General features: G+C 43.1%; 1 protein-coding gene across 3 annotated transcripts in view; it reads right to left on the bottom strand.

Annotated features, from left to right (window-relative positions):
• The window catches only part of cep85l (centrosomal protein 85, like), a 437,369-nt gene that overhangs the window by 361,645 nt on the left and 52,061 nt on the right, over nucleotides 1-23,663 (bottom strand). For 2 of the 3 annotated variants that reach the window (XM_070885315.1, XM_070885314.1), the window contains exon 2: nucleotides 21,566-21,727. In XM_070885315.1, coding sequence (XP_070741416.1) covers nucleotides 21,566-21,727 — 162 coding nt within the window. Of the gene's footprint in view, nucleotides 1-21,541; nucleotides 21,728-23,663 lie in introns of those variants that run through there. The other variant, XM_070885316.1, reaches the window with a different exon arrangement.

Here is a 23,663-nt window from a genome sequence, read left to right as displayed (position 1 = left end):
ACGTGCATGAATTCAGGATGATGCACTCGATCCATTTCGAGTACTACAATGAGGAACATCTTCCCCATGAATGGGCCCGCGTAGTCAACGTGAATGCGTGACCATGGCTTGGTGGGCCAGGGCCATGAGCTGAGCGGGGCCTCCCTGGGGGTATTACCCAGCTGGGCACAGGTCGTGCACCTGTGAACACAGTGTTCCAGGTCTGAATCAATTCTGGGCCACTAAACGTGTGACCAGGCAATGGCCTTCATCATCACAATGCCTGGGTGCTCGCTGTGGAGTTCCCTGATGAATGCCTCCCTGCCCTTTTGGGGCATGACTACCCGGCTGCCCCATAGTAGGCAGTTGGCTTGGATGAAGATCTCATCCATCCGCCTGTGGAACGGTTTGACCTCCTCAGGGCATGATCCGTGTATGGGCGCCCAATCCCCAGTCAGGACATATTTCTTAATCAAGGCTAGGAGGGGATCTCTGTTTGTCCAGATTTTTATCTGGCGGGCTGTGATGGGGGATCCCGCACTGTCAAAGGCATCAACAGCCATGACCATCTCAGCGCTTTGCTCAGCTGCCCCCTTGATGGTGGCCAGTGGGAGCCTGCTGAGCGCGTCGGCGCAGTTTTCAGTGCTGGGCCGGTGCCAGATGGAGTAGTCAGAAGCAGCTAGTGTGATAGCCCACCGCTGTATGCGAGCTGATGCGTTGGCATTGACAGCCTTGCTGTCTGACAACAGGGATGTGAATGGCTTGTGGTCCGTCTCTAATTCAAACTTCCTACCAAAGAGGTACTGATGCATTTTTTTTACACCATAGACACATGCAAACGCTTCCTTCTTGACCATCCCATAGCCCCGTTCTGCTTGAGAGAGCGACCTGGAGGCATAAGCCACAGGTTGTAGCTGACCCTCAGCATTACCCTGCTGCAACACGCACCCAATCCCATAGGAGGATGCATGTCAGAACTAAACGTTTACAGGGGTCGTACAGGGTCAACAACTTGTTTGAACAAAGTAGGTTTCGCGCCCGATCAAAAGCCCATACCTGACAGTCCCCCCAAAACCAATCGCAACCCTTACGCAGCAGCACGTGTAGCGGCTCCAACAATGTGCTCAAGTTCGGCAGAACGTTCCCGAAATAGTTCAACAGTCCCAGGAATGAACACAACTCTGATGTGTTGCAGGGCCTGGGTGCTCTTTGAATCGCCTCTGTTTTGGATTCGATGGGCCGAATCCCATCTGCAGCAACCCTCCTGCCCAGAAACTCAACCTCAGGAGCTAAGAACATGCATTTAGACTTCTTGAGTCGCAAGCCTACCCGGTCCAGTCGGCGTCGCACCTCCTCCAGGTTGTGGAGGTGTTCCTTGGTGTCTCGACCCGTGATGAAGATGTCGACCTGGAATACGATCGTTCCCGGAATGGATTTAAGCAGGCTTTCCATGCTGCGTTGAAACATCGCGGCCGCTGATCGAATGCCAAACGGGCACCTGTTATAAATGAACAGTCCCTTGTGCATGGTGATGGTGATCAGTAGTTTGGATTCGTCGGCCAGTTCCTGGGTCATATAGGCTGAAGTGACGTCCAACTTGGTGAACAACTTGCCGCCTGCCAGCATGGCGAAAAGGTCCTCCGCTCTTGGGAGCGGGTATTGGTCTTGTACGGACACCCGATTGGTGGTGGCCTTGTAGTCACCACAGATCCTGATAGAGCCATCTGCTTTTAGAACGGGAATGATGGGGCTCGCCCAGTCGCTGAATTCAACAGGCAAGATGATGCCCTCTCTCAATAGCCGGTCCAATTCACTCTCGATCTTTTCCCGCATCACATATGGCACCGCTCTGGCTTTGTGGTGCACTGGCCTGGCGTCTGGGGCGATGTGTATCACTACTTTAGTGCCTTTGAAAGTCCCGATGCCTGGTTGGAATAGTGACTCGAATTGTTGTAGGACTTGTGAGCATGAACTTCTCTTCACCGAGGACATTGCGTGAACATCCCCCCATTTCAAGTGCATCTCGGCTAACCAGCTCCTCCCCAACAGTGCGGGACCATTGCCCGGGACAATCCAGGGTGGCAGCCGGTTCACTAACCCATTGTGTGTGACAGCCATCATTGCACTGCCTAGCACCTTAATGATTTATTTGGTGTAAGTCCGTAATTGTGTCTCAATACATTCTAATTTGGGTCTACTGACTTTGAGTGGCCATAGCTTCTCAAATTGCTGAACGCCCATGAGTGACTGGCTGGCCCCAGTGTACAGCTCCATGTGCACTGGGATATCCTTCAACAAAACCTTCATCATTATCGGTGGCGTTTTGGTGTATGAACTGTGAATATTCACCGCATGGATCCGCTGAACCTCGGCGTCCATCGATTTGCCCCAAAAGTCATCCTGCTTCACAGAACCCTCTTCTGGTCCATCCGCCTCATATATTAGTCTGGTTGCAGGTTTTCTGCACATTCGAGCTAAATGGCCACTGAGATTGCAGTTTCTGCAGACAAACTGTTGGAATCTGCAAAATCTGGCTGAGTGTTTACCCCCACACCTCCAGCAGGAGTTAAAGTTTCCATTGTTGGGGACAAAGGGACTATGGCCAGTCATTCCGTGCTGACTGTCCCTGTGACTGCTCTTAAGAATCCTATTAGTGGGTGTCAATGGCCCCATCCCGGGCCGCATTGTCCACTGTGATGGCGTGAAATCCGTTCAGCCTGCCATTGTCTCTGTTGAGGTCCTGCTCTGGGGTCTGTTGTTCCCTGGTGAATGTCAGACTGCCCCTGCCTGCCTGCGGGGCTCTAAGTAGCATTGACAATGTTGACTCCCTGATCCATCGCCGCGTTAGAGGCAGAATTGCTCACATAAATCATTTTCGTCTCTTCCTCCCCCGCCATGAAAGTTTAAGCTTACAATGCTGCCGCTTCCACGGTCAAGTCCTTGGTCTCAATTAACTTGCGAAAAATTCCCGCATGACCGATACCCTCGATAAAGAAGTCCGTTAGCACCTCCCCCCTGCAGGCGTCTGTGAACTTACAGAGGCTGGCCAAACGCCAGAGGTCTGCTACAAAGTCCGGTATGCTCTATCCTTCACGTCGTTGGTGGGTGTAGAATCTGTGTCGAGCCATCTGTATGCTGCTCGCCGGTTTGAGGTGCTCCCCGAATAATTTGCGAAACTCTTCAAAGGTTTTGTCCGACGGCTTTTCGGGTGCCAGTAAGTCCTTCATGAGCGCATAAGTATTTGGCCCGCAGCTGGTCAGGAGATGAACCCATCACTTGTCGGCTACTGCATCCCCCAGCCAGTCTTTCTTAACGAAGCTTTGCTGAAGCCTCTCGACAAAATCGTCCCAGTCTTCCCCAACACAGTACCGTTCCTCTGTGCTACCGGTGGCCATTCTCATGGGTCATGAATTCCCGTTTCTCGTCGCCAATATAAAGTCCTTACTCTACAGCATGAAACCACACAAGGCACGTTCCGGGGACAAGGCCACTCTGTGACCTTAACTCTTTATTACAGGACTCCAGAAGTAATGATCCTGCATTGGACCTCTCTTTATATACCTGTGTGATCAGGTAAGGAGTGTCTCCCACAAGTTCACCCCTTGTGGTCAAGGTGTGCATCTAAGTTGAGTGTATACAGTAATACAGTAATACATTGTAGTTACAAACATGACATTCAGAGATTAGAGTCCTGAATTTAAAGAAAGGTAACTTCGATGTTATGAGATGTGAAGTGGCTAGGATAGACTGGCGAATGATACTTAAAGGGTTGACGGTGGATACGCAATGGCAGACATTTAAAGATCACATGGATGAACTTCAACAATTGTACATCCCTTTATGGCGTAAAAATAAAATGGGAAGATGGCTAACAAGGGAAATTAGGGAAAGTGTTAAATCCAAGGAAGAGGCATATAAATTGGCCAGAAAAAGCAGCAAACCTGAGGACTAGGAGAAATATAGAATTCAGCAAAGGAGGACAAAGAATTTAATTTGGATGGGGAAAATAGAGTATGAGAGTAAACTTGCAGAGAATATAAAAACTGACTGCAAAAGCTGCTATAGATGTGTGAAGAGAAAAAGATTAGTGAAGACAAATGTAGGTCACTTGCAGTCAGAATCAGGTGAATTTATAATGGGGAACAAAGAAATGGCAGACCAATTGAACAAATACTTTGGTTCTGTCTTCACTAAGGAAGACACAAATAACCTTCCGGAAATACTTGGGGACCGAGGGTCTAGCACGAGGGAGGAACTGATGGAAATCCTTATTAGTCACGAAATTGTGTTAGGGAAATTGATGGGACTGAAGACCGATAAATCCCCAGGGCCTGATAGTCTGCATCCCAGAGTACTTAAGGAAGTGGCCCTAGAAATAGTGGATGCATTGGTGGTCATTTACGAACACTCTATAGACTCTGGATCAATACCTATGGATTGGAGGGTAACTAATGTAACCCACTTTTTAAAAAAGGAGGGAGAGAGAAAACAGGGAATTTTAGACCGTTTAGCCTGACATCGGTAGTGGGGAAAATGTTGGAATCAATTATTAAAGATGTAATAGCAGCACATTTGGAAAGCAGTGACAGGATCAGTCCAAGTCAGCATGGATTTATGAAAGGGAGATCATGCTTGACAAATCTTCTAGAATTTTTTGAGGATGTAAATAGTAGAGTGGACAAGGGAGAACTAGTGGATGTGGTGTATTTGGACTTTCAAAAGGCTTTTTACAAGGTCCCACACAAGATATAAATGTGCAAAATTAAAGCACATGGTATTAGGGGTAATGTATTGACGTGGATAGAGAATTGGTTGGCAGACAGGAAGCAAAGAGTAGGAATAAACAGGTCCTTTTCGGAATGGCAGACAGTGACAAGTGGGGTACCGCAAGATTCAGTGCTGGAACACCAGCTATTTACAATATACATTAATGATTTAGACGAAGGAATTGAATGTAATATCTCCAAGTTGGCAGATGACACTTAGCTGGGTGGCAGTGTGAGCTGTGAGGAGGATGCCAAGAGGCTGCAGGGTGACTTGGACAGATTAGGTGAATTGGCAAATGTATGGCAGATGCAGTATAATGTGGATAAATGTGAGATTATCCACTTTGGGGGCAAAAACACAAAGGCAGAATATTATCTGAATGGTGACAGATTAGGAAAAGGGGAGGTGCAACGAGACCTGGGTGTCATGGTACATCAGTCATTGAAAGTTGGCATGCAGGTACAGCAGGTGGTGAAGAAGGCAAATGGCATGTTGGCCTTCATAGCGAGAGAATTTGAGTGTAGGAGTAGGCTGTTCTTACTGTAGTTGTACAGGGCCTTGGTGATGCAACACCTTGAATATTGTGTACAGTTTTGGTCTCCTAATCTGAGGAAGGCCATTCTTGCTATTGAGGGAATGCAGCGAAGGTTCACCAGACTGATTCCCAGGATGGCAGGTCTGACATATGAAGAAAGACTGCATCGACTAGGCTTATATTCACTGGAATTTAGAAGAATGAGAGGGGATTGCATAGAAACATATAAAATTCTGACGGGATTGGACAGGTTAGATGCAGGAGGAATGTTCTTGATGTTGGGAAAGTCCAGAACCAGGGGTTACAGTCTAAGGATAAGGGGTAAGCCATTTAGGACCGAGATGAGGGGAAATTTCTTCACTCAGAGAAATGTGAACCTGTGGCATTCTCTACCACAGAAAGTTGTTGAGACCAGTTCGTTAGATATATTCAAAAGGGAGTTAGATGTGACCCTTACGGCTAAAGGGATCAAGGGGTATGGAGCGAAAGCAGGAATGGGGTACTAATGTTGCATGATCAGCCATGATCATATTGAGTGATGGTGCAGGTTCGAAGGGCCAAATGGCCTACTCCTGCACCTATTTTCTATGTTTCTATGTTTCTATTTGGTAAACTTAGCTGAATTCAAAATTTAATTTTGCAAAATAGTTATTTTTCCTTCGACCAAAGTTTTAACTCTGACCCAGCTGTAGAATAGGACCAATTGGGGTTGCAATGAAAATTAGTTTTTTTTTAATTTGTTTTTTTTATTACTCTCCCAAGGACATTGATGCATACTGGAGTATAGTTCCTGAACATTTGCAATGCACTGGTAAATTGCACTCCTGACCATTATTCATGTGTGAGCCTGGACAGATGAATAGAGATGGACACATTATTTGTCGATTGAAGATAGCAACAGCGAATCAGAATGGTTGGAAGGTGAGATAGGAAGCTGTTAGAACCAATTAATGAGTTACTTTCAGACTTAAGCAAAAGTACTTTACAGACTTAATGAAAATAACACTCCAGAGAACAGTTGTAGATATCGAGCTCAGCTGCTAACAGACCAGCCCAAAGGACAAGGTTGTAGATAAATATTTCAGCTATGATAGGAGTCAGAGGATCACTAAGAACTGCATAATGAAGGATTCCTCACGACAGATTTAGTTGGATGCAACAACAACAACTTGCATTTACATAGTGCCTTTAATATAGTAAAATGTCCTGAGCCACATAACGAAATATTAGGGCAGATGATCAAAAGCTTGGTTAAAGAGTTATGTTTTAAGGAGCGTCTTAAAGGAGGAAAGAGAAGTAGTGAGGCCGAAGGGTATAGGGAAGGAATCCAGAGATTAGGGCCTTGTGCTGAAGGCATAGCTGTCAATGATGAAGCGATTATAATCAGGGATGCTCAAGAGGGCAGAATTAGAGGAGCGTATATATCTTGGATGGTTGTAGGTTTGAAGGAGATTACAGAGGTAGGGAGAGGGGAAGGGGAGGCCATGGAGGGATTTAAAAACAAGTGTGAGAATTTTAAAATTGAGGTGTTGCTTAATCAGGAGCGAATGTAGGGCAGCAAGCACAGGGGTGATGAGTGAATGGGAATTGGTGCAAGTTAGGACACAGACTCCCAGGATATGGCAGAAGTTTTATACAGTCTAGAAGACGTCATTCAGTTACTAATTTAATACATTGTTGACGGCACGGTTATGGAGTTTGTGATGGGGGTCGAAGACGATGGCTTCAATCATCCAAGTGTTTAACTGGAGGAAATTGTGGTTTATCCAGGACTGGATGTTGGGCAAACAGACTGAAAGTACAGAGAGGCAGTGGAGGGGTCAAGACATAGTGGAGAGGTAGATCTGGGTGTCGCAACATACATGTGGAACCTGATGCCATGTCTTTGGCTGATATCACACGGCACAAGGAGACTGCAGGAGGGGGAAAACAAAAAAAGACATGGGCAAAAGGAAGTTTCTCAGACTGGCAAGATGTGATGAAAGGAGATCCAGGTGGGGCAGCTCTTATAATATAAAAGGCATGGGCATGGAATTGAGGCAATTGATGCTGCTGACACCAAATTAGGGAATATGGCCAATGGAACCATAGATTGCCATAGAACATAGATAAGTTAGAAGGATAGGGTAATACATGGTAGATGCAATTCAATGCAGAAAAATGTAAATTAATTTTGGAAGTAGGAATAGGGAAAAATACACTTAAATGGTGAGACTTTAAATTGAGTAAAGGAGTAGAGAGATCTTGGTGTGCAGATATTATGATCGCTCAAGGTAGTACCGCAAATAGGAAAGGCAATAAAAAGCCAAAATGAATCATTGGTTTTGTATCTAGATCCATAGAATTTAAAAGCAAGGAGCTAAACTACAAGAGGTTTGTTAGCTTGTGTTTGAACTATGGTGTACAGTTTTGGGCTTCCGAGTGTAGGTAGACTATAAAAACAGTGGGAAAGTGCAGTATAAATTCACTAGGCCATTACTAGGGATGAGGGGTTATAGTTATGAAGGGAGACAAGATGGTAGGGTTTTTCCACAGGAGTTGAGAAGATTAAAGGGTATCCAAATAGAGGTCTTCAAGATTATGAAGGGTTTGATAATGATAGGTTATGATAAAGTGAACAATGATAGACAGAGAGTTTCCACTGGTCAGCAAGATAGTAACAAAAGGCTCAAATTTAAAATAGTACAAAAAGAATTTACAGGCAGGATAGAAAAAAAATATATACAGGGGATGGTTAGAATGTGGAATTGTGTGCCACAAACTGTGGTTGAATCAGAGTCCATAAATTCCATAAATTGATAGGAAGGAAAGATTTGATTTTATATAGCACCTTTCATACCATCAGGTTTCCCAAAATACTTTACAGCCAATGAAATACTTTTGAAGTATAGTCACCAACCGAGTTTGCACATCGCAAGGTCCCACATACAGCAATGAGATACACGATCAAATAATTTGTTTTTGTGATGCTATTTGAGGGTTAAATGTTGGCCAGGATACAGATTAATTCCAAGGAATCTTTTAAGTCCACCTGAGAAGGCAGGTGGGGCTATGGTTTAACATCTCATTCAAAAGATTGCATTTCTGACAGTACAACACTCTCTAGCGGGGGATGCATAAAAGGCCAGAGTTGGAAGAGTGCAGAGTTGGGGCAGGGTTGTAAGGCTAAAGGAGGTTATAGAGATAGAGATGGGTGAGGGCATGGAAGGATTTGAACATGAGAATGAGAATTTTTTAATTGAGATTTTGTTGGACCGGGAGCCAATATAGATCAGCGAGCACAGGAGTAATGGGTGAACGGGACTTGGCACAAGTTAAGGTATGGGCAAAGAGTTTTGAATGGGTTTAAGTTTATGGAGGGTGGACGATGGGAGGCTGGCCAGGAGAGCAATGGAATCATGAAGTCTGGAGGTAATAAAGGCATGGATGAGGGTTTCAGCAGCAGATGAGCGGAGATCGGGGCAAAGATATATGGAGTGATTTTCCAATATGCGATAGTGATGGGTGAGCTTTCTTGCCACCATTGCATATTCAGAAGATTTAGACTACAACATAAAAGTCTTGCAGGAAAATATTCTGAAAATGTTATCACCAGCCATAATTAAAGCAGCTCCCCAACATTGTGGAAAACACTTCCCCTTCCTGCTCCATGTTTATCTGAATCCTGATTTAGAATTACAGGATTAAAATGATAATTACTGATTAATTGCATGTAGAAAATATTCAAACATAATTAACCCAAAGTTGAAGGAATAATATATTCTTTGTATTGCAGTATTAAAAACACTCCAAAGGTCATTGCAGCCAACTGACTACCTCCTCCTCCAGAATAATAAGTACATGGCGTCTACTGATTGGCAAATAATGTCAACAACAACTTACATTTATAAAAGCACCTTTAACATACAAAACAACCCAAAGGTTTTCTCAGATAAATAGTAAGAGGAATGGATGCTAAACCATGTGAGTGAAGATATCAGAAGGCTAGGCTAATAGCTAGGCTTTGAGAAAGTTATTAAAGCAGGAAAGAAGTAGAGAGGCAGAGGGAATTAGGGAGGAATGTCCACAGAGAAAAACTGAAAGCTCTGTCATGAATGGTAGGGAAAGTAAGAAGGGAATGAATAAAAGGAGTCAGAGGAATTGAATGTTATGGGGGGGCTACAGTGCTGGAGGAGATTGCAAAAATAGGGTGGTGTGAGGCCTTGGATGAATTCAAAGAAGGGGACAAGGACATTAAATTGAATTCATTGGGGGACAAGGAGCCAATATAAATCAGTGAGGAGAGGATTGATGAGTGAGATGGACTTTTTCCGGCACATATGTGCAGCAGAGTTTCGGACACGTTGGCGTTTATGATAGGTAGATGATGGAAAGCCAGCAAGGAGGATTGGAGTAATGGAGTTGGAGATGACAAAAGTGTCAATAAGGGTTTCAGTGGGTGGGGAGGGGAGCAGAACAGGTGCGAAGGCAGGTAGTGCTGTGGAGGTAGAAGCAAATTGTCTTGAATCTGGGATGTGAAGCTCAGGTCTAAGTTGAAAATGAGGTTGCAAGGCAGGTGACATACGAGTTTGACACCATGCATATACTAAGTATCAGCCTTAGTTCCGGATTGCACTTTCATCTTCTGTATCAGAAGGTCATGGGTTCAAACCCCACTCTGGGACTAAGCACATTATCTAAATTGCCATTTCACTGACAGAGTTGTTACACTGTCAGAGATGCCTTCTTTCAATTGAGACATTAAAAAGAGGCCCCTACCACTTGTTCAGGTGGATGTAAAATATCCCATGGCATTCTTCCCTCAATCAATATCACTAAAATAGATTAGTTGGTTATTATTTCATTGTTGTGTGAAAACTAGCTTTTGTGTTTGCTTACAGTGGCTATAATTCATTGGGCTAAAAGTTGCCAGAGCGGGCAGCTCACATACACCCTATTAGTTAGACTTGTTTGTGCATGTTTAGGTTTTTTTAAAAATTCCCACAAAGTTGCTGGAAGTACGAGCTGATAACGGTGCAGCGAGGGCAACAGGGCACCTGGGACCTTGGTGAGCAATGGGACAATAAGGTGTAATAAGGTAAAATGTGGGGAAATGTGAGGTTATTCACTTTTGCAGGAAGAATAGAAAAATAGAATATTTTTTAAATGGTGAGGAACTATTAAATGTTGGTGTTCAGAGAGATTTGGGTGTCTTCATACAGGAAACATCAGAAATGCAGATACAGCAAGCAATTAGGAAGGCAAATGGTATGTTGGCCTTTATTGCTTACAGGTTAGAGTACAAGAGTAAGGAAGTCTTGCTACAATTGAGAACACACCTGGAGTACTGTGCACAGTTTTGGTCTCCTTATATGACAAAGGATATACTTGGCTTAGAGGCAGTGCAACAAAGGCTCACTAGATTGATCCCTGGATGAAAGAGCTATTCTATGAGGAGAAATTGAATGGATTGGGCCTATACTCTCTAGTGTTTCAAAGAATGAGAGGTGATCTCATTGAAACATATATGATTCTGAGAGAGATTGACATGTTAGATGCTGAGAGGTTGTTTCCCCTGACTGAAGAATAGGGGATATAGTCTCAGGATAAGGGGTCGGCCATTTAAGACTGAGAGGAGGAAGAATATCTTCACTCAGAGGGTTGTGAATCTTTAGAAGCACTGTAGATGCTGAATCGTTGAGTATATTCAAGGCTGAGATCGATAGATTTTTGGACTCTAGGGGAATCAAAGAATATGGGGATCGGGTGGGAAAGTGGAGTTGATGCCGAAGATCAGCCATGATCTTACTGAATGGCGATGCAGGCTCGAAGGGCTATATGGCCTATGCCTGCTCCTAATTCTTATGTTCTTAAACAGTGTATCTCCTTAATCAATGAGATTTAAGGGTTGAGAAGTAAATACAGGAAGGACTGAGAAGGAGGATGAATTAGAGTGGATGAATTCAATGTCAAATCAGGTACAGAAAGAGAAATAAAGAGAGCGAAAGAAAGATTGGATTGAGAGAGAGAAAGAGACAGAAAGGAAAATAATTTTTTTTTAATTTGACATGTTTTAAATTTCCTAAAACAATTCAAAACCTGAAAGAATGAGACTCATACTTATAATTATTCATTTTCGGAGCCAGGGAAGTTGAGTGGCAGTCATAAACAATTATCATGTTGGTAAAAGGGTACTTACATTGTTAATTACAAGACTTAAGTTTCAGTGGTGAGTTTAATGGGCAATTAATGAGCAAATACACCAACTTCATGAAACGCACGGAGAGCTGAAGCACGAGATGTCGTTTTTGCGAAGCTAACAGCGGATCGGTGCAAATCGGCCAGCATTTTGTTTTGATTTGTAATTCATGGGGTATCTCTTCATCACTACAAGTTGCTGCACATTAATAACAACAATTGTCGTTCACACGCCATTATTTTTTCAGCACATTCTGGCCCAATGGCTTTAAAGTGTTTTGGGATGTCGTGAAGATGTGAAAATTGCTATATAAATGCAAGTTATTTCTTTCTAGTCATTTAGGGACCTGATACTTTTTTGTTAATATTTCAAAAAAATAATTTTATCTGCAATGTAAATGAACTCACACCACTGAAGCTGGGATTTTGAGAGAAGCTCAAACAAGCAGTCTAAGTATAAAGAAGGCAAAAATGCAGAGAGGTTATTCAGTTACCAAGGAGATTTAATTCTGAAAAAATATGCTTACATGCAGCATTCTATTTTTAGCAATATGATTAAAGTTAGTACAATCTGACTGGAGTCAAGGAAACTGCTAAAATTGTACACTAGACATGTAAGGCAATATAATATGCTTTGGCACTGTGTTATATGCTGTACAGCATTAAATTAATCAGCACCATGTTAGCAGATTGACCACATTCATGTGTGTCCTGATGTTCTTAAATAAAAAGACAATCAGAAAATATGAACGAGAAAAGGCTGCTTAAACCTTGTTTCACACTGTTGTTATATCCATGGCTTGCAGTACTCCAATTACAGTTTAAATTAAATACACCGACATTTGCATTAAACATGTATTTCAGAGCTTATTCAATCTTTTCTCCAATGATAAAAGGCACATTTTTGCAGCCTATCCTCATAATATAGTGCTTTAAGTTCCACACTCATCGTTGTGTAGTTACAATTATCCAATATTTACACTTATTCATCAGTTTCCTCAAAGAACACCAACCATTGAATAATCCACAGGAAGAGAACTGTTGCTTCAACTGTTCAGAAGATATGAAAATGATGGTGCTATGAATTAAGAAATATTATAATACTCGATAGATTGTTCTGGCTTACTGTCCCAAGTAATTTATTGTAAGTATTTATGATGCTTAGATCAGTTCTGTTTGCTATGTGATGCACTGAAACATTTCTCCCACTATACCACATACAACGATGGATTGTTCCCAGTGAGGTCAATACCAGTGTTGGGGAGGAATGTGAGAATGTGATACAGTTAACCCTGCATATAACAATCACCATCATGCCACATTGCACATCAGTTATGTGGGATGCTCATTCAATGCAGAGTTAACGATGGGTTCGCCTTCTTCTGTGCTGAATTTACACAGCACAGTTGTGGACTGTGCATACTTGGGGATGTAATCCAGTGCTGTTTACTCAACTCTTGAAAAAGGCTGGACGGATCCTAGAACAGCAGTACATAAAGATGATCATCTCTGACACTTGATTCCGCTTTGACAGTCCAGATTTAAATGTCCTTAATGCATTTAATATTGTAAATAATTAATCCACTTGCTATATGCAAGAATTATTACCATTGATTAACACCATGCAGCTTAAAACATTTAAATCTCTATGTTATAGATATTGATATGTTAAAATGGAAACTTAATAATCAGAGCTATCTGTACCAAATAATTTTGTGCTGACCATTCAAAAAACTAATTTTATTTTTAATATTATTACAAAGAAGCTACGGTACACACTGGGTAACAACTCATCTTTCAAATGGCTGCTTCATTTGCCTGCATAATAACAGCTATTATACTTCAAAGTAATCGATTATATGTAAAACACTGAGGGCTAGACTTTCCACTTTGCTGGCAATGTGTCAGCCTTACTGATCGCTGGAACATCGCCCATTTTTTGGATCGCGATTTTCACCTCGGCAATAGCCCAGCGATGTGAAATGGGCGAAGCGATAGACCAGCGATGTGACGTGGGCCCAGCGATAGCCCAGCGATGTGGAAGGCAAAAGCTTCCCTAGCAAACAGCCTTCTGCGCATGTGATTTTTTTTTTCATGGACAGCTTTTCCCACGTTTCTGGAGGTCAGGGGTCATCTACACATGCACAGAAGGCCGTTGCGGAGGGGGAGAGAGAGAGAAAGGAGATTGAAAGGAGAGGTTGGAGACAGTAGATTATAAAGAGCCAGAGATCATAAAAAACAGATAAAAGCAGTTCCAGAGGTGATTGGTAAAAGAGATAAATGCAGTTCCAGAGGAGATTGGAAAGAAAAGAGATCAATATGTCATCTTCAAGTAGTGTGGACGGGGGATCGGAAGAGGGCAAAGCCTTTTTCCGATGAAGCCAACGAGGCCGTCTTCCAGGAGGTGCACTCCAGGTGGGCCGAATTAACCCAGGGTGGCAATGGGAAACTTCCACCCCGGGCATACCAGAAAATTTGGGACCAGATCATGGACATCGTCTCCTCGGCATCCCATGAAGCGAGGGGGCCCGACCAGTGCCGCAGCATTGGAACAGCCTGGTGGCATCAGCAAGAGTAAGTACAGATTTTATATTGTATTGATGAACATTGTAATTATAATTATAATAGTAAATCTCCTGGATTGAATTAAATTTTGTAAATTCGTACATACATACATACATACATCCATACATTATATATATATATAAATATATATAGTCCCTGCTAAGGTCTGGACAGTGCTATGAACCTGTGCTCTTTTAAAGTCTCTCTGGCTGCTGTAGTATAGACACATGTATTTGTCAAGCTTAAGCTCCTAAACAATAACGGTGCATCATAGAAACATAGAAAATAGATGCAGGAGTAGGCCATTCAGCCCTTCGAGCCTGTACCACCATTCAATAAGATCATGGCTGATAATCACCTCAGTACCCCTTTCCTGCTTTCTCTCTATACCCCTTGATCTCTTTACCATAAGGGCCATATCTAACTCCCTCTTGAATATATCCAACAAACTGGCATCAACAACTCTCTACGGTAGAGAATTCCACAGGCTAACAACTCTCTGACTGAAGAAGTTCCTCCTCATCTCGGTCCTAAAGGCTTACCCTTTATCCTTAGACTGTGACCTCTGGTTCGGGACTTCCCCAACATCGGGAACATTCTTCCTGCATCTAACTTGTCCAGTCCCGTCAGAATTTTATATCTTTATATGAGATCCCCTCTCATCCTTCTAAACTCCAGTGAATACAGGCCCAGTCGATCCAGTCTCTCCTCATATGTCAGTCTTGCCAACCCGGGAATCAGTCTGGTGAACCTTCGCTGCACTCCCTCAATAGCAAGAACGTCCTTCCTCAGATTAAGAGACCAAAACTGAACACAATATTCCAGGTGAGGCCTCACCAAGGCCCTGTATAACTGCAGTAAGATCTCCCTGCTCCTATACTCAAATCCCCTAGCTATGAAGGCCAACATACCATTTGCCTTCTTCACCGCCTGCTGTACCTGCATGCCAACTTTCAATAACTGATGTACCATAATACCCAGGTCTCATTGCACCTCCTCTTTTCCTAATCTGCCGCCATTCAGATAATATTCTGCCTTTGTGTTTTTGCCACCAAAGTGGATAACTTCACATTTATCCACTTTATACTGCATCTGCCATGCATTTGCCCACTCACCTAACCTGTCCAAGTCATTCTGCAGCCTCTTAGCATCCTCCTCACAGCTCACACCACCACCCAGCTTAGTGTCATCTACAGACTTGGAGATATTACACTCAATTCCTTCATCTAAATCATTGATGTATATTGCAAATAGCTGGAGTCCCAGCACTGAGCTCTGCGGCACCCCACTAGTCACTGTCTGCCATTCTGAAAAGTACCCATTTATCCCGACTCGCTGCTTCCTGTCTGCCAACCAGTTCTCTATCCACGTCAATACATTACCCCCAATAACATGTGCTATAATTTTGCACACTAATCTCTTGTGTGAAACCTTGTCAAAAGCCTTTTGAAAGTCCAAATACAACACATCCACTGGTTCTCCCCTGTCCATTCTATTAGTTACATCCTCAGAAAATTCTAGAAGATTTGTCAAGCATGATTTCCCTTTCATAAATCCATGCTGAATTGGACCGATCCTGCCACTGTTTTCCAAATGCGCTGTTATTTCATTTTTAATAAATGACTCCAACATTTTCCCCACTACTGATGTCAGGCTAACCAATCTATAATTACCCATTTTCTCTCTCCCTCCTTTCTTAAAAAGTGGTGTTCGGTGTTACATTAGCTACTCTCCAGTCAACGGGAACTGATCCAGAGTCAATAGACTGCTGGAAAATGATCACCAATGCATCCACTATTTCTAGGGCCACTTCCTTAAGCACTTTGGGATGCAGACTATCAGGCCCTGGGGATTTTATCGGCCTTCAATCCCATCAATTTCCTTAACACAATTTCCTGACTAATAAGGATTTCCTTCAGTTCCTCCTTCTCGCTAGACCCTCGGTCCATTAGTATTTCCGGAAGTTTATTTGTGCCTTCCTTCGTGAAGACAGAATCGAAGTATTTGTTCAATTGGTCTGCCATTTCTTTGTTCCCCATTATAAATTCACCTGATTCTGATTGCAAGGGACCTACATTTGTCTTCACTAGTCTTTTTCTCTTCACATACCTATTGCAGTCAGTTTTTATGTTCCCAGCAAGCTTCCTCTCATACTCTATTTTCCCCCTCCTAATTAAACCTTTGGTCCTCCTCTGCTAATTCTAAATTTCTCCCAGTTCTCAGGTTTGCTGCTTTTTCTGGTCAATTTATATGCCTCTTCCTTGGATTTAACACTATCCCAAATTTCCCTTGTTAGCCACGGTTGAGCCATCTTCCCAGTTTTATTTTTACTCCAGACCGGGATGTACAATTGTTGAAGTTCATCCATGTGATCTTTAAGTGTTTGCCATTGCCTATCCACCGTCAACCCTTTAAGTAGCATTCGCCAGTCTATTCTAGCCAATTCACATCTCATACCATCGAAGTTACCTTTCCCTAAGTGCAGGACCCTAGTCTGTGAATTAACTGTTTCACTCTGCATTTTAATAAAGAATTCTACCATATTATATCACTCTTCCCCAAGGGGCCTCGTACAACAAGATTGCTAATTAGTCCTTTCTCATTATACATCATCCAGTCTAAGATGGCCAGCCCTCTAGTTGGTTCCTCGACATATTGGTCTAGAAAACCATCCCTAATACACTCCAGGAAATCCTCCTCCACCGTATTGCTACCAACCAGTTTGGTTAGCCCAATCTATATGTAAATTAAAGTCGCCCATGATAACTGCTGTACTCTTATTGCATGCATCCCTAGCTTCTTGTTTGATGCTGTCCCCAACCTCACTACTACTGTTTGGTGGTCTGTACACAACTCCCACTAGCCTTTTCTACCCTTTGGTATTCCGTAGCTCCAACCATACCGATTCCACATCATCCAAGCTAATGTCCTTCCTTACTATTGCATTAATTTCCTCTTTAACCAGCAACGCTACCCCACCTGCTTTTCCTTTCTGTCTATCCTTCCTAAATGTTGAATACCCCTGGGATGTTGAGTTCCCAGCCTTGGTCACCCTGGAGCCATGTCTCCGTAATGCCAATTATATCATATTCGTTAATAGCTGCCTGTGCAGTTAATTCGTCCACCTTATTACGAATACGCCTCGCATTGAGGCACAGAGCCTTCAGGCTTGTCTTTTTAACACACATTGCCCCTTTAGAATTTTGCTGTAATGTGGCCCTTTTTGATTTTTGCCTTGGGTTTCTCTGCCCTCCACTTTTACTTTTCTTCTCTCTTTTGCTTCTGCCCCCATTCTACTTCCCTCTGTCTCCCTGCATAGGTTCCCATCCCCCTGCCATATTAGTTTAGCTCCTTCCCAACAGCACTAGTAAACACTCCCCCTCGGACATCAGTTCCGGTCCTGCCCAGGTGTAGACCATCCGGTTTGTACTGGTCCCACCTCCTCAGAACTGGTTCCAATGTCCTCGGAATTTGAATCCCTCCCTCTTGCACCATTCCTGAAGCCACGTATTCATCTGAGCTATCCTGCAATTCCTACTCTGACCTATTGTTGATCCTATTTGCATGTAACATTTGAAACTGTTGTGTTTCTATGATACATCATAGTCAATTAGCTTATGCCACGCTATTTTCATGTTTGCAGAAGAAGATAGCTAACAACCGATCTGAGCAGAGGCGCACCAGAGGGGGCCTTGCTCAGATGCAGATGCTCACCAACCTTGAGGAGCGTGCAGCGGCATTGGTTGAGACACACAGTCGCTCGACTACCATCCATGGTGTTGCGGAACCATCCCATGCATCACGTGAGTAATATGTCAAACAGTTTTAAAGTAATGTAATGTCATTTAATTATAATGCAATCATTTAATTATATTGCAATATGCAAATGATGTCATGTCATGTCATGCATGCAGCCTTTGTGCTATTCTCAGGTTGACAACATAAGAACATAAGCAATAAGAGCAGGGGAATGTCTTCTGGCCATCTTTCGCCTTCTCTGTGCGCTCCCTATAAACCCTCACTCCCTTATTCTGTCCCTCTATGACTGATGCAGCCGCGACAGCTTTCTGGGGCAGTGAAATCCACATGATGCATTAATATGTCTCAGTAATGTGTACCCTTATGTTCTAATAAGCTCAATAAGCTCAAATGTGCTTTGAAGGTCAACCAAATCTGCTAGTGGAGATCGCACCTGCACCTACGGGTGGTGAGGAACAGGAGGAGGAAGAGTACTATACGACCACCGAACCAGAGGAGGAGGAGGAACAATTTATGGAACCCACAGAGGGGGATGAACTGGTGGCCACCTTGGAGATCTCAACTGAGATAGAAAAGGCACCGGGACCAAGCAGCGTGCAGCCGGCAACACCAAGGCACATTATAGTGCACACGCCGACCCCATGATAAGTCGCGAGCATCTCCAGGCTTTTACACTGTTGACGCGGGACTTTTCACAGGTGTCTGCTACACAAGCGGAGGTGGCACGGCAGACACTTGAGGAGATGCTTGCAGAGACCGCCATCACCAATACTTTGCGATATATGCTGTTGGCTGAGCACGGTGCTGCACCCCAAGGTCCTGTCATCGATCCAAGTACTAGCCCAAGCACTCAAACGAGTCAGGAGGAAGAACTTCCTCCTTACTCAGAAGACGATCCCCCAGCTTCGTCTTCCCCTCCATCACCCACCCCCCCAACAGCCAAGCATGTCCCCATCACCCCCACCACGGCAGAAAGTCTTGAGGTTGCCCACTACACGCCAGCATCATCTCGGTCCCTGGGGACTAAAATGGGTGGGTGGGGTTAAGATACGGGTGGGGGGGGGAATGATCTGGAGGGAAACGTGGCCGCAGGTAGGGAGGGGGTGTTATTGTTGTTATCACTGTTGTTATTGTTATTGTTGTGTTTTTTAATCTTATTGTTAGTGTTTTTAAATTCATTGTTGGTTTATAGTTGGGGTGGGGGAGGGGTGAGTTGGGGTGAGGGGGGTTGTTAAAAATGAAAAAGTGTTACATTAATAAAAAAATTTATTGAATTTTACAATTGTTGTGCATTGTCTTATCGTGACGTAGGTTAAGTTAAGCTAAAACATTAATGCAACTATTGTACAACAATGGCCAGGCCAGAGCAGGCAAGGCTAAAACGTAACTCAACGCAAATGCAATTGTTGTCTAACCATAACTGTAACTGTGACTGTCCCCAATGTAAGTTCATGCAAAGCGTTCATTTATGAGCTGCTGGCACAACACTTTTGCAGACTCGTAACTCCCACGTGGTTTCTCCAGTCTTCTATGGGGGGTGCTGTGATGGGACCATGGATTCATCGCCAGGCTGATTGTCCTCCCCGAGGTCCTCACCAGCCTCCTCCTCCTCCTCCTCCTCCTGTTCTTCGTCATCTAACTCTTCCGCCTCCATTCCTTCTGGAGGTGGACCACAGCCCCATCAGGCATTTGTTGTCCTCTCCTTATAGCTAGGTTATGCAACATGCAACACAACACAATAAACTCAGCGACCTGATCAGGGTGGTATTTAGGCTGCCACCAAAGTGGTCCCGGCATCTGAAGCGCTGCTTGAGCACTCCAATTGTCTTTTCGACAATGTTGCATGTAGCTATGTGGCTTTCGTGTAACACTTCTCTGTGTCCATCAGGGGATTATGAAGGAGGGGCTCATGAGTCAACTGGCAAGGCCATATCCTTTATCCCCCAGCATCCAACCGTGACCTTCTGGCTGATTGACAAACAGGTCTGGGATAGCAGTCTCTCGCAGGATGTGCATATCATGGATGCTGCCTGTAAATGTAGTATTTACTGCGATGTGCGGGCGATCATCTCAGCGATCACCTCGGTGATGTGAGTCGAAAGTTGGGAGGACAATTTTCTGCTGATGTTCCAGCCTAACTTTCCACTTTTTAGTTAAAATGGGCAATAGCAGGCCATTTTGGGCGATATATGGACACTAGCCCAGTGATGTGAAGTGGAAAGTCTAGCCTTCAATACAAGAGATGTGATGAGGTGTTGCATAAAGGCAAGTCTTTCTTTTCTACCTACTATCGGCCCGGTATTTGCTGTCCGGTCATTCTGACATTGAAACTGACCGCAACTTTAGGATTTAGCACATTCACTGCTCCCCCACAGACTGCACTGTGCACGCGTCCCCTGCACAGAGCCGCCAATCAGTGAAATCTCTCAAATCAAGGAAACTGATGAAAACTTTGATTCTTCTGCAGTAATTACGTGTTAAAAGTTAGACCCAAAGGGATTAGGTGCAACTGCGGTTTTAACAGCAAATTGACTGCTAAACAAAGGTTTATGAACCTCAAAAATGAATTAAAATGTCAAATTTATCCATTTTAATAAAAATTAGAATTTAAGAAACTTTTAAAACATATTTTTTTTTAAGTTTGTTCATTATTTCAGGTTTGCCTTTTCCCTATGTGATTTTTGATGTGCTCTCTCTAACATTGTTCTTAAGTTAGAATTTTACGAATTTACCCCCTTCCTGGTTTGCTGTCCGGAAATTCCGCATTTTGATTGTCTGCTTAGACAGCTTGCTGACGTCACAGCAGCTCGCACAAGGGCATTCCCACTAAACTTAGTTGATTTCAACTACGCGCCGGAAAACAATAAATTCTCGACACGGAGATTGCAAGATCTTCGTGGGAAGCTTATTTCGGGGTCAGCAGCGAACACCTTTGCCTCGCCGCTAACCGCAAATTCTGGACCATTACATAGCTTGTCTAGTTTCAGTGTCCCCAGCTCTTTTATATGTGCTGGGAACTGGATTAACTGAGTGCCCACCATAGTAAAGAAATTGATATTGAAGGGACAGTCGCTACTGACATTAGAGGACCTATGAATATTCCAGCTGTTATGTCACTCTCAAACATAATTGACCCATATCTCCTACGCAAATGGTGTACAGCTACCATATGATACGCATTTGAAACGCCTATGATATGTGCACCAGTGCCAGATTTTATGTACAGAAAGCTATCGCAAAGTTACGTGGTCCATGTGTAGACAGAAGCACATAAAATACTACTCCAGCATAGGGATGACAACATATCCATAACTGACATACCCACAGATCTGAGCCAGTTGATGGTGGGGGAATAAAAACGCCTCCATTTGTGGTTGTGACTGCACAGTACGGACCAGGGTAAATGGTTATATTAACAGCGTGCCAAAGCGACCATTTGGGCCCAGTTATTTATGTCATTCAAGTGGAATATGTTAATACATTTCAGAATTGTGGTTTCATCTGAGTCCCTTTACTATGCTGTAACAAAGCTAGACAGTTGCAACCACTTAAATGATACAAAATTGAATTAAAACACATTGCCCTCAGCATTTTAAAATGAAGTATGTTCACGTTTAACGCGTTATTTTCAATGTAACAGTCACAGTCGCAGACAGCTAGGATAATGTGTTAAGAGTTACCAGCAACATCTATAAAAGATCTACTCTCACCTATAACCATCAACACACACAGTAACATGTTACAGTAAACGTTTCATACTCAGCTCTCAGAATCTCGCCCCACCTTCAATGCTGTCTGAACTTGAAGTGCCTATTCCAGTGTCTCCACTATCGGAGGTCGCGCTCAATCTTCTGCTGCTGTTATTGCGACCACCAGTCAAAAGTGTGGGGGCGCGCCACACTGCTTCACAACCTGGAACCCATCCTGTAGCTGGGACATCAGGGCCTGCACAGTGACACATCCAAGCAAAGGTTAAAACATACTGACGGACTTTGTTTAAACAAGTTACCAAGACATGAAGAAATATATTAATGGAACAAATAATGCCCGAGCGCATTGCTTTTCCCTGGAGGTTACTCGCTATTTTGAAACTTTATGTACAATTTCTCCCAAACTTTCTCCATAATTTTGCTTCAATTTCAAATAACTTTGAGAAGCGTGTGAGCTGAAGGCAGAATTTCCTGGCTGGTCCCCAGCCGCTGACAATGTGCATTATTGTCAAATTTTTAATGTAGGAAGCTTGTTCTGGAACTAAAAAGAACTGCCCCTTCACACTGGCAGAATTGCAGTTTTAATTTTAAAATGGTAATTTTCAGCTTATTACTGTCAAATTGCGGTATTATGGAAGAGGGTAACTGAGTGGCGTCCCCTCCTTTGCATTTTAAAGTGGAGACGTGAAAGATCAAATTGAAAATGAAAATCAACTATTTTGAGCCCATTTTTTGATAATCGGAGCATACATATAAATGTTTTGAAGTTGGATCACGGATTACAATATACTAACACCAACTTTAGTGATATTGTACATTTTTAATTTTTCTTTAGCTTAAATGTGCTATTTTTGCATCAATTTAATGTGTAGCACCGAAGGTTTTGAAAAGGAGATTGTTGTTGGGAGGGGGGGTAATTAAAAATTCGTTGCACAAGGTGTGGGGAACAATTTCTCTATGTCCTTACTGTAGTGAAATTATAAATAGGTTTATAAAACAATTTTGCTATATTTTCACTAATATTCTTTTGCACAGTTGATCTGTTCTATTGTATCTTCTCCCCTCCCGTGATATATCTTTATGCCACACATTATCACTGAACAGGAGGAAAATCAGGTGACTTGGGACGGGATGCAGTGCGGAGCGACTCGCCATCTCCTCTGCTTTTCCTCACTGCTTGCTCCTTCCTTATTATAGCATAGCTGAGATGGAACCTTCACTGTATGGGGAAACCCTAGATGTGATTCTGTGTCGTGCCTTTCTGTGGGATTGGCGACTGACGCACATGGTGCATCTCTTTATCCCCCTTTTAACATCCTTTTGTGTGTTTCTGTTTGAACGACGAGTGATAACATCAGGAAACAAATGGCTTGGAGAATTTTGCTGAGCTGAATTAATAATAGTGGATATAGTCGTTAGCCCAGGGTATTTCACTGATTGTGTTATTTCAATCGTGCGTGTTGATTCCTCTCTCTTGCACTGTTGTGTGCACTGTAACTCCTCTTGAACAGTTTCTCAAACACTTATATTAACCAATGAAATAAGAATGTTCAAAGAAATCAAAGTAGACAGGATAGCAAAAGGAGGTGAAATGGGATTCAACCCCATTTTAAAGAGGAGTAGTGTTCAGAAAAAAAGCCTTGTACTATTTTCAAGTGGGTCACTGGAATCCGATATAAACATAATTTTGTGGTAAGGTGGTGAAGCAGATCACGTGCCCATTGTAGAACCCGCTCGATATTTATCTGCTCTGCGAGATTACTGGCCAGGCGGTGAAGACAGAAATTTACCCAGTGTGATGAGAATGCATTTCCACTTTAAGAGAATGAGCTCAAGAATCACATGACTAAGTAGCCCGATCACTGTTTACTTCGGTAGTTGTCCCTGCCCTTCTGACAATGTTGTCAAAAGAAAGTCAAATGTTGTCACACTTTTGTAAATAAACTTTTTAAACCTTAGACTATGGCACAACTGCACAAAGATATGGTAATGTTTGATTAGTACAGTTGTTTATGGTATAGGATGAAAAGCAGAGCACTTTTGTAAAGCTTTCCCATTTGAGTTAGCAGATCATAATATTAACTATGAAATTCATGCAAAATAACTTGCTTTATAAAAAGGGCTGCTCTTCCACCAGCACAGTCGAAACTAGAACCATTTGAAGTCTCTTT

This window comes from Pristiophorus japonicus, chromosome 7, assembly GCF_044704955.1.
Source record: "Pristiophorus japonicus isolate sPriJap1 chromosome 7, sPriJap1.hap1, whole genome shotgun sequence".
Taxonomy (NCBI): domain Eukaryota; kingdom Metazoa; phylum Chordata; class Chondrichthyes; family Pristiophoridae; genus Pristiophorus; species Pristiophorus japonicus.
Note: the sequence above shows the minus strand (reverse complement) of the source record. Positions and strands in the feature narration are given on the sequence as shown.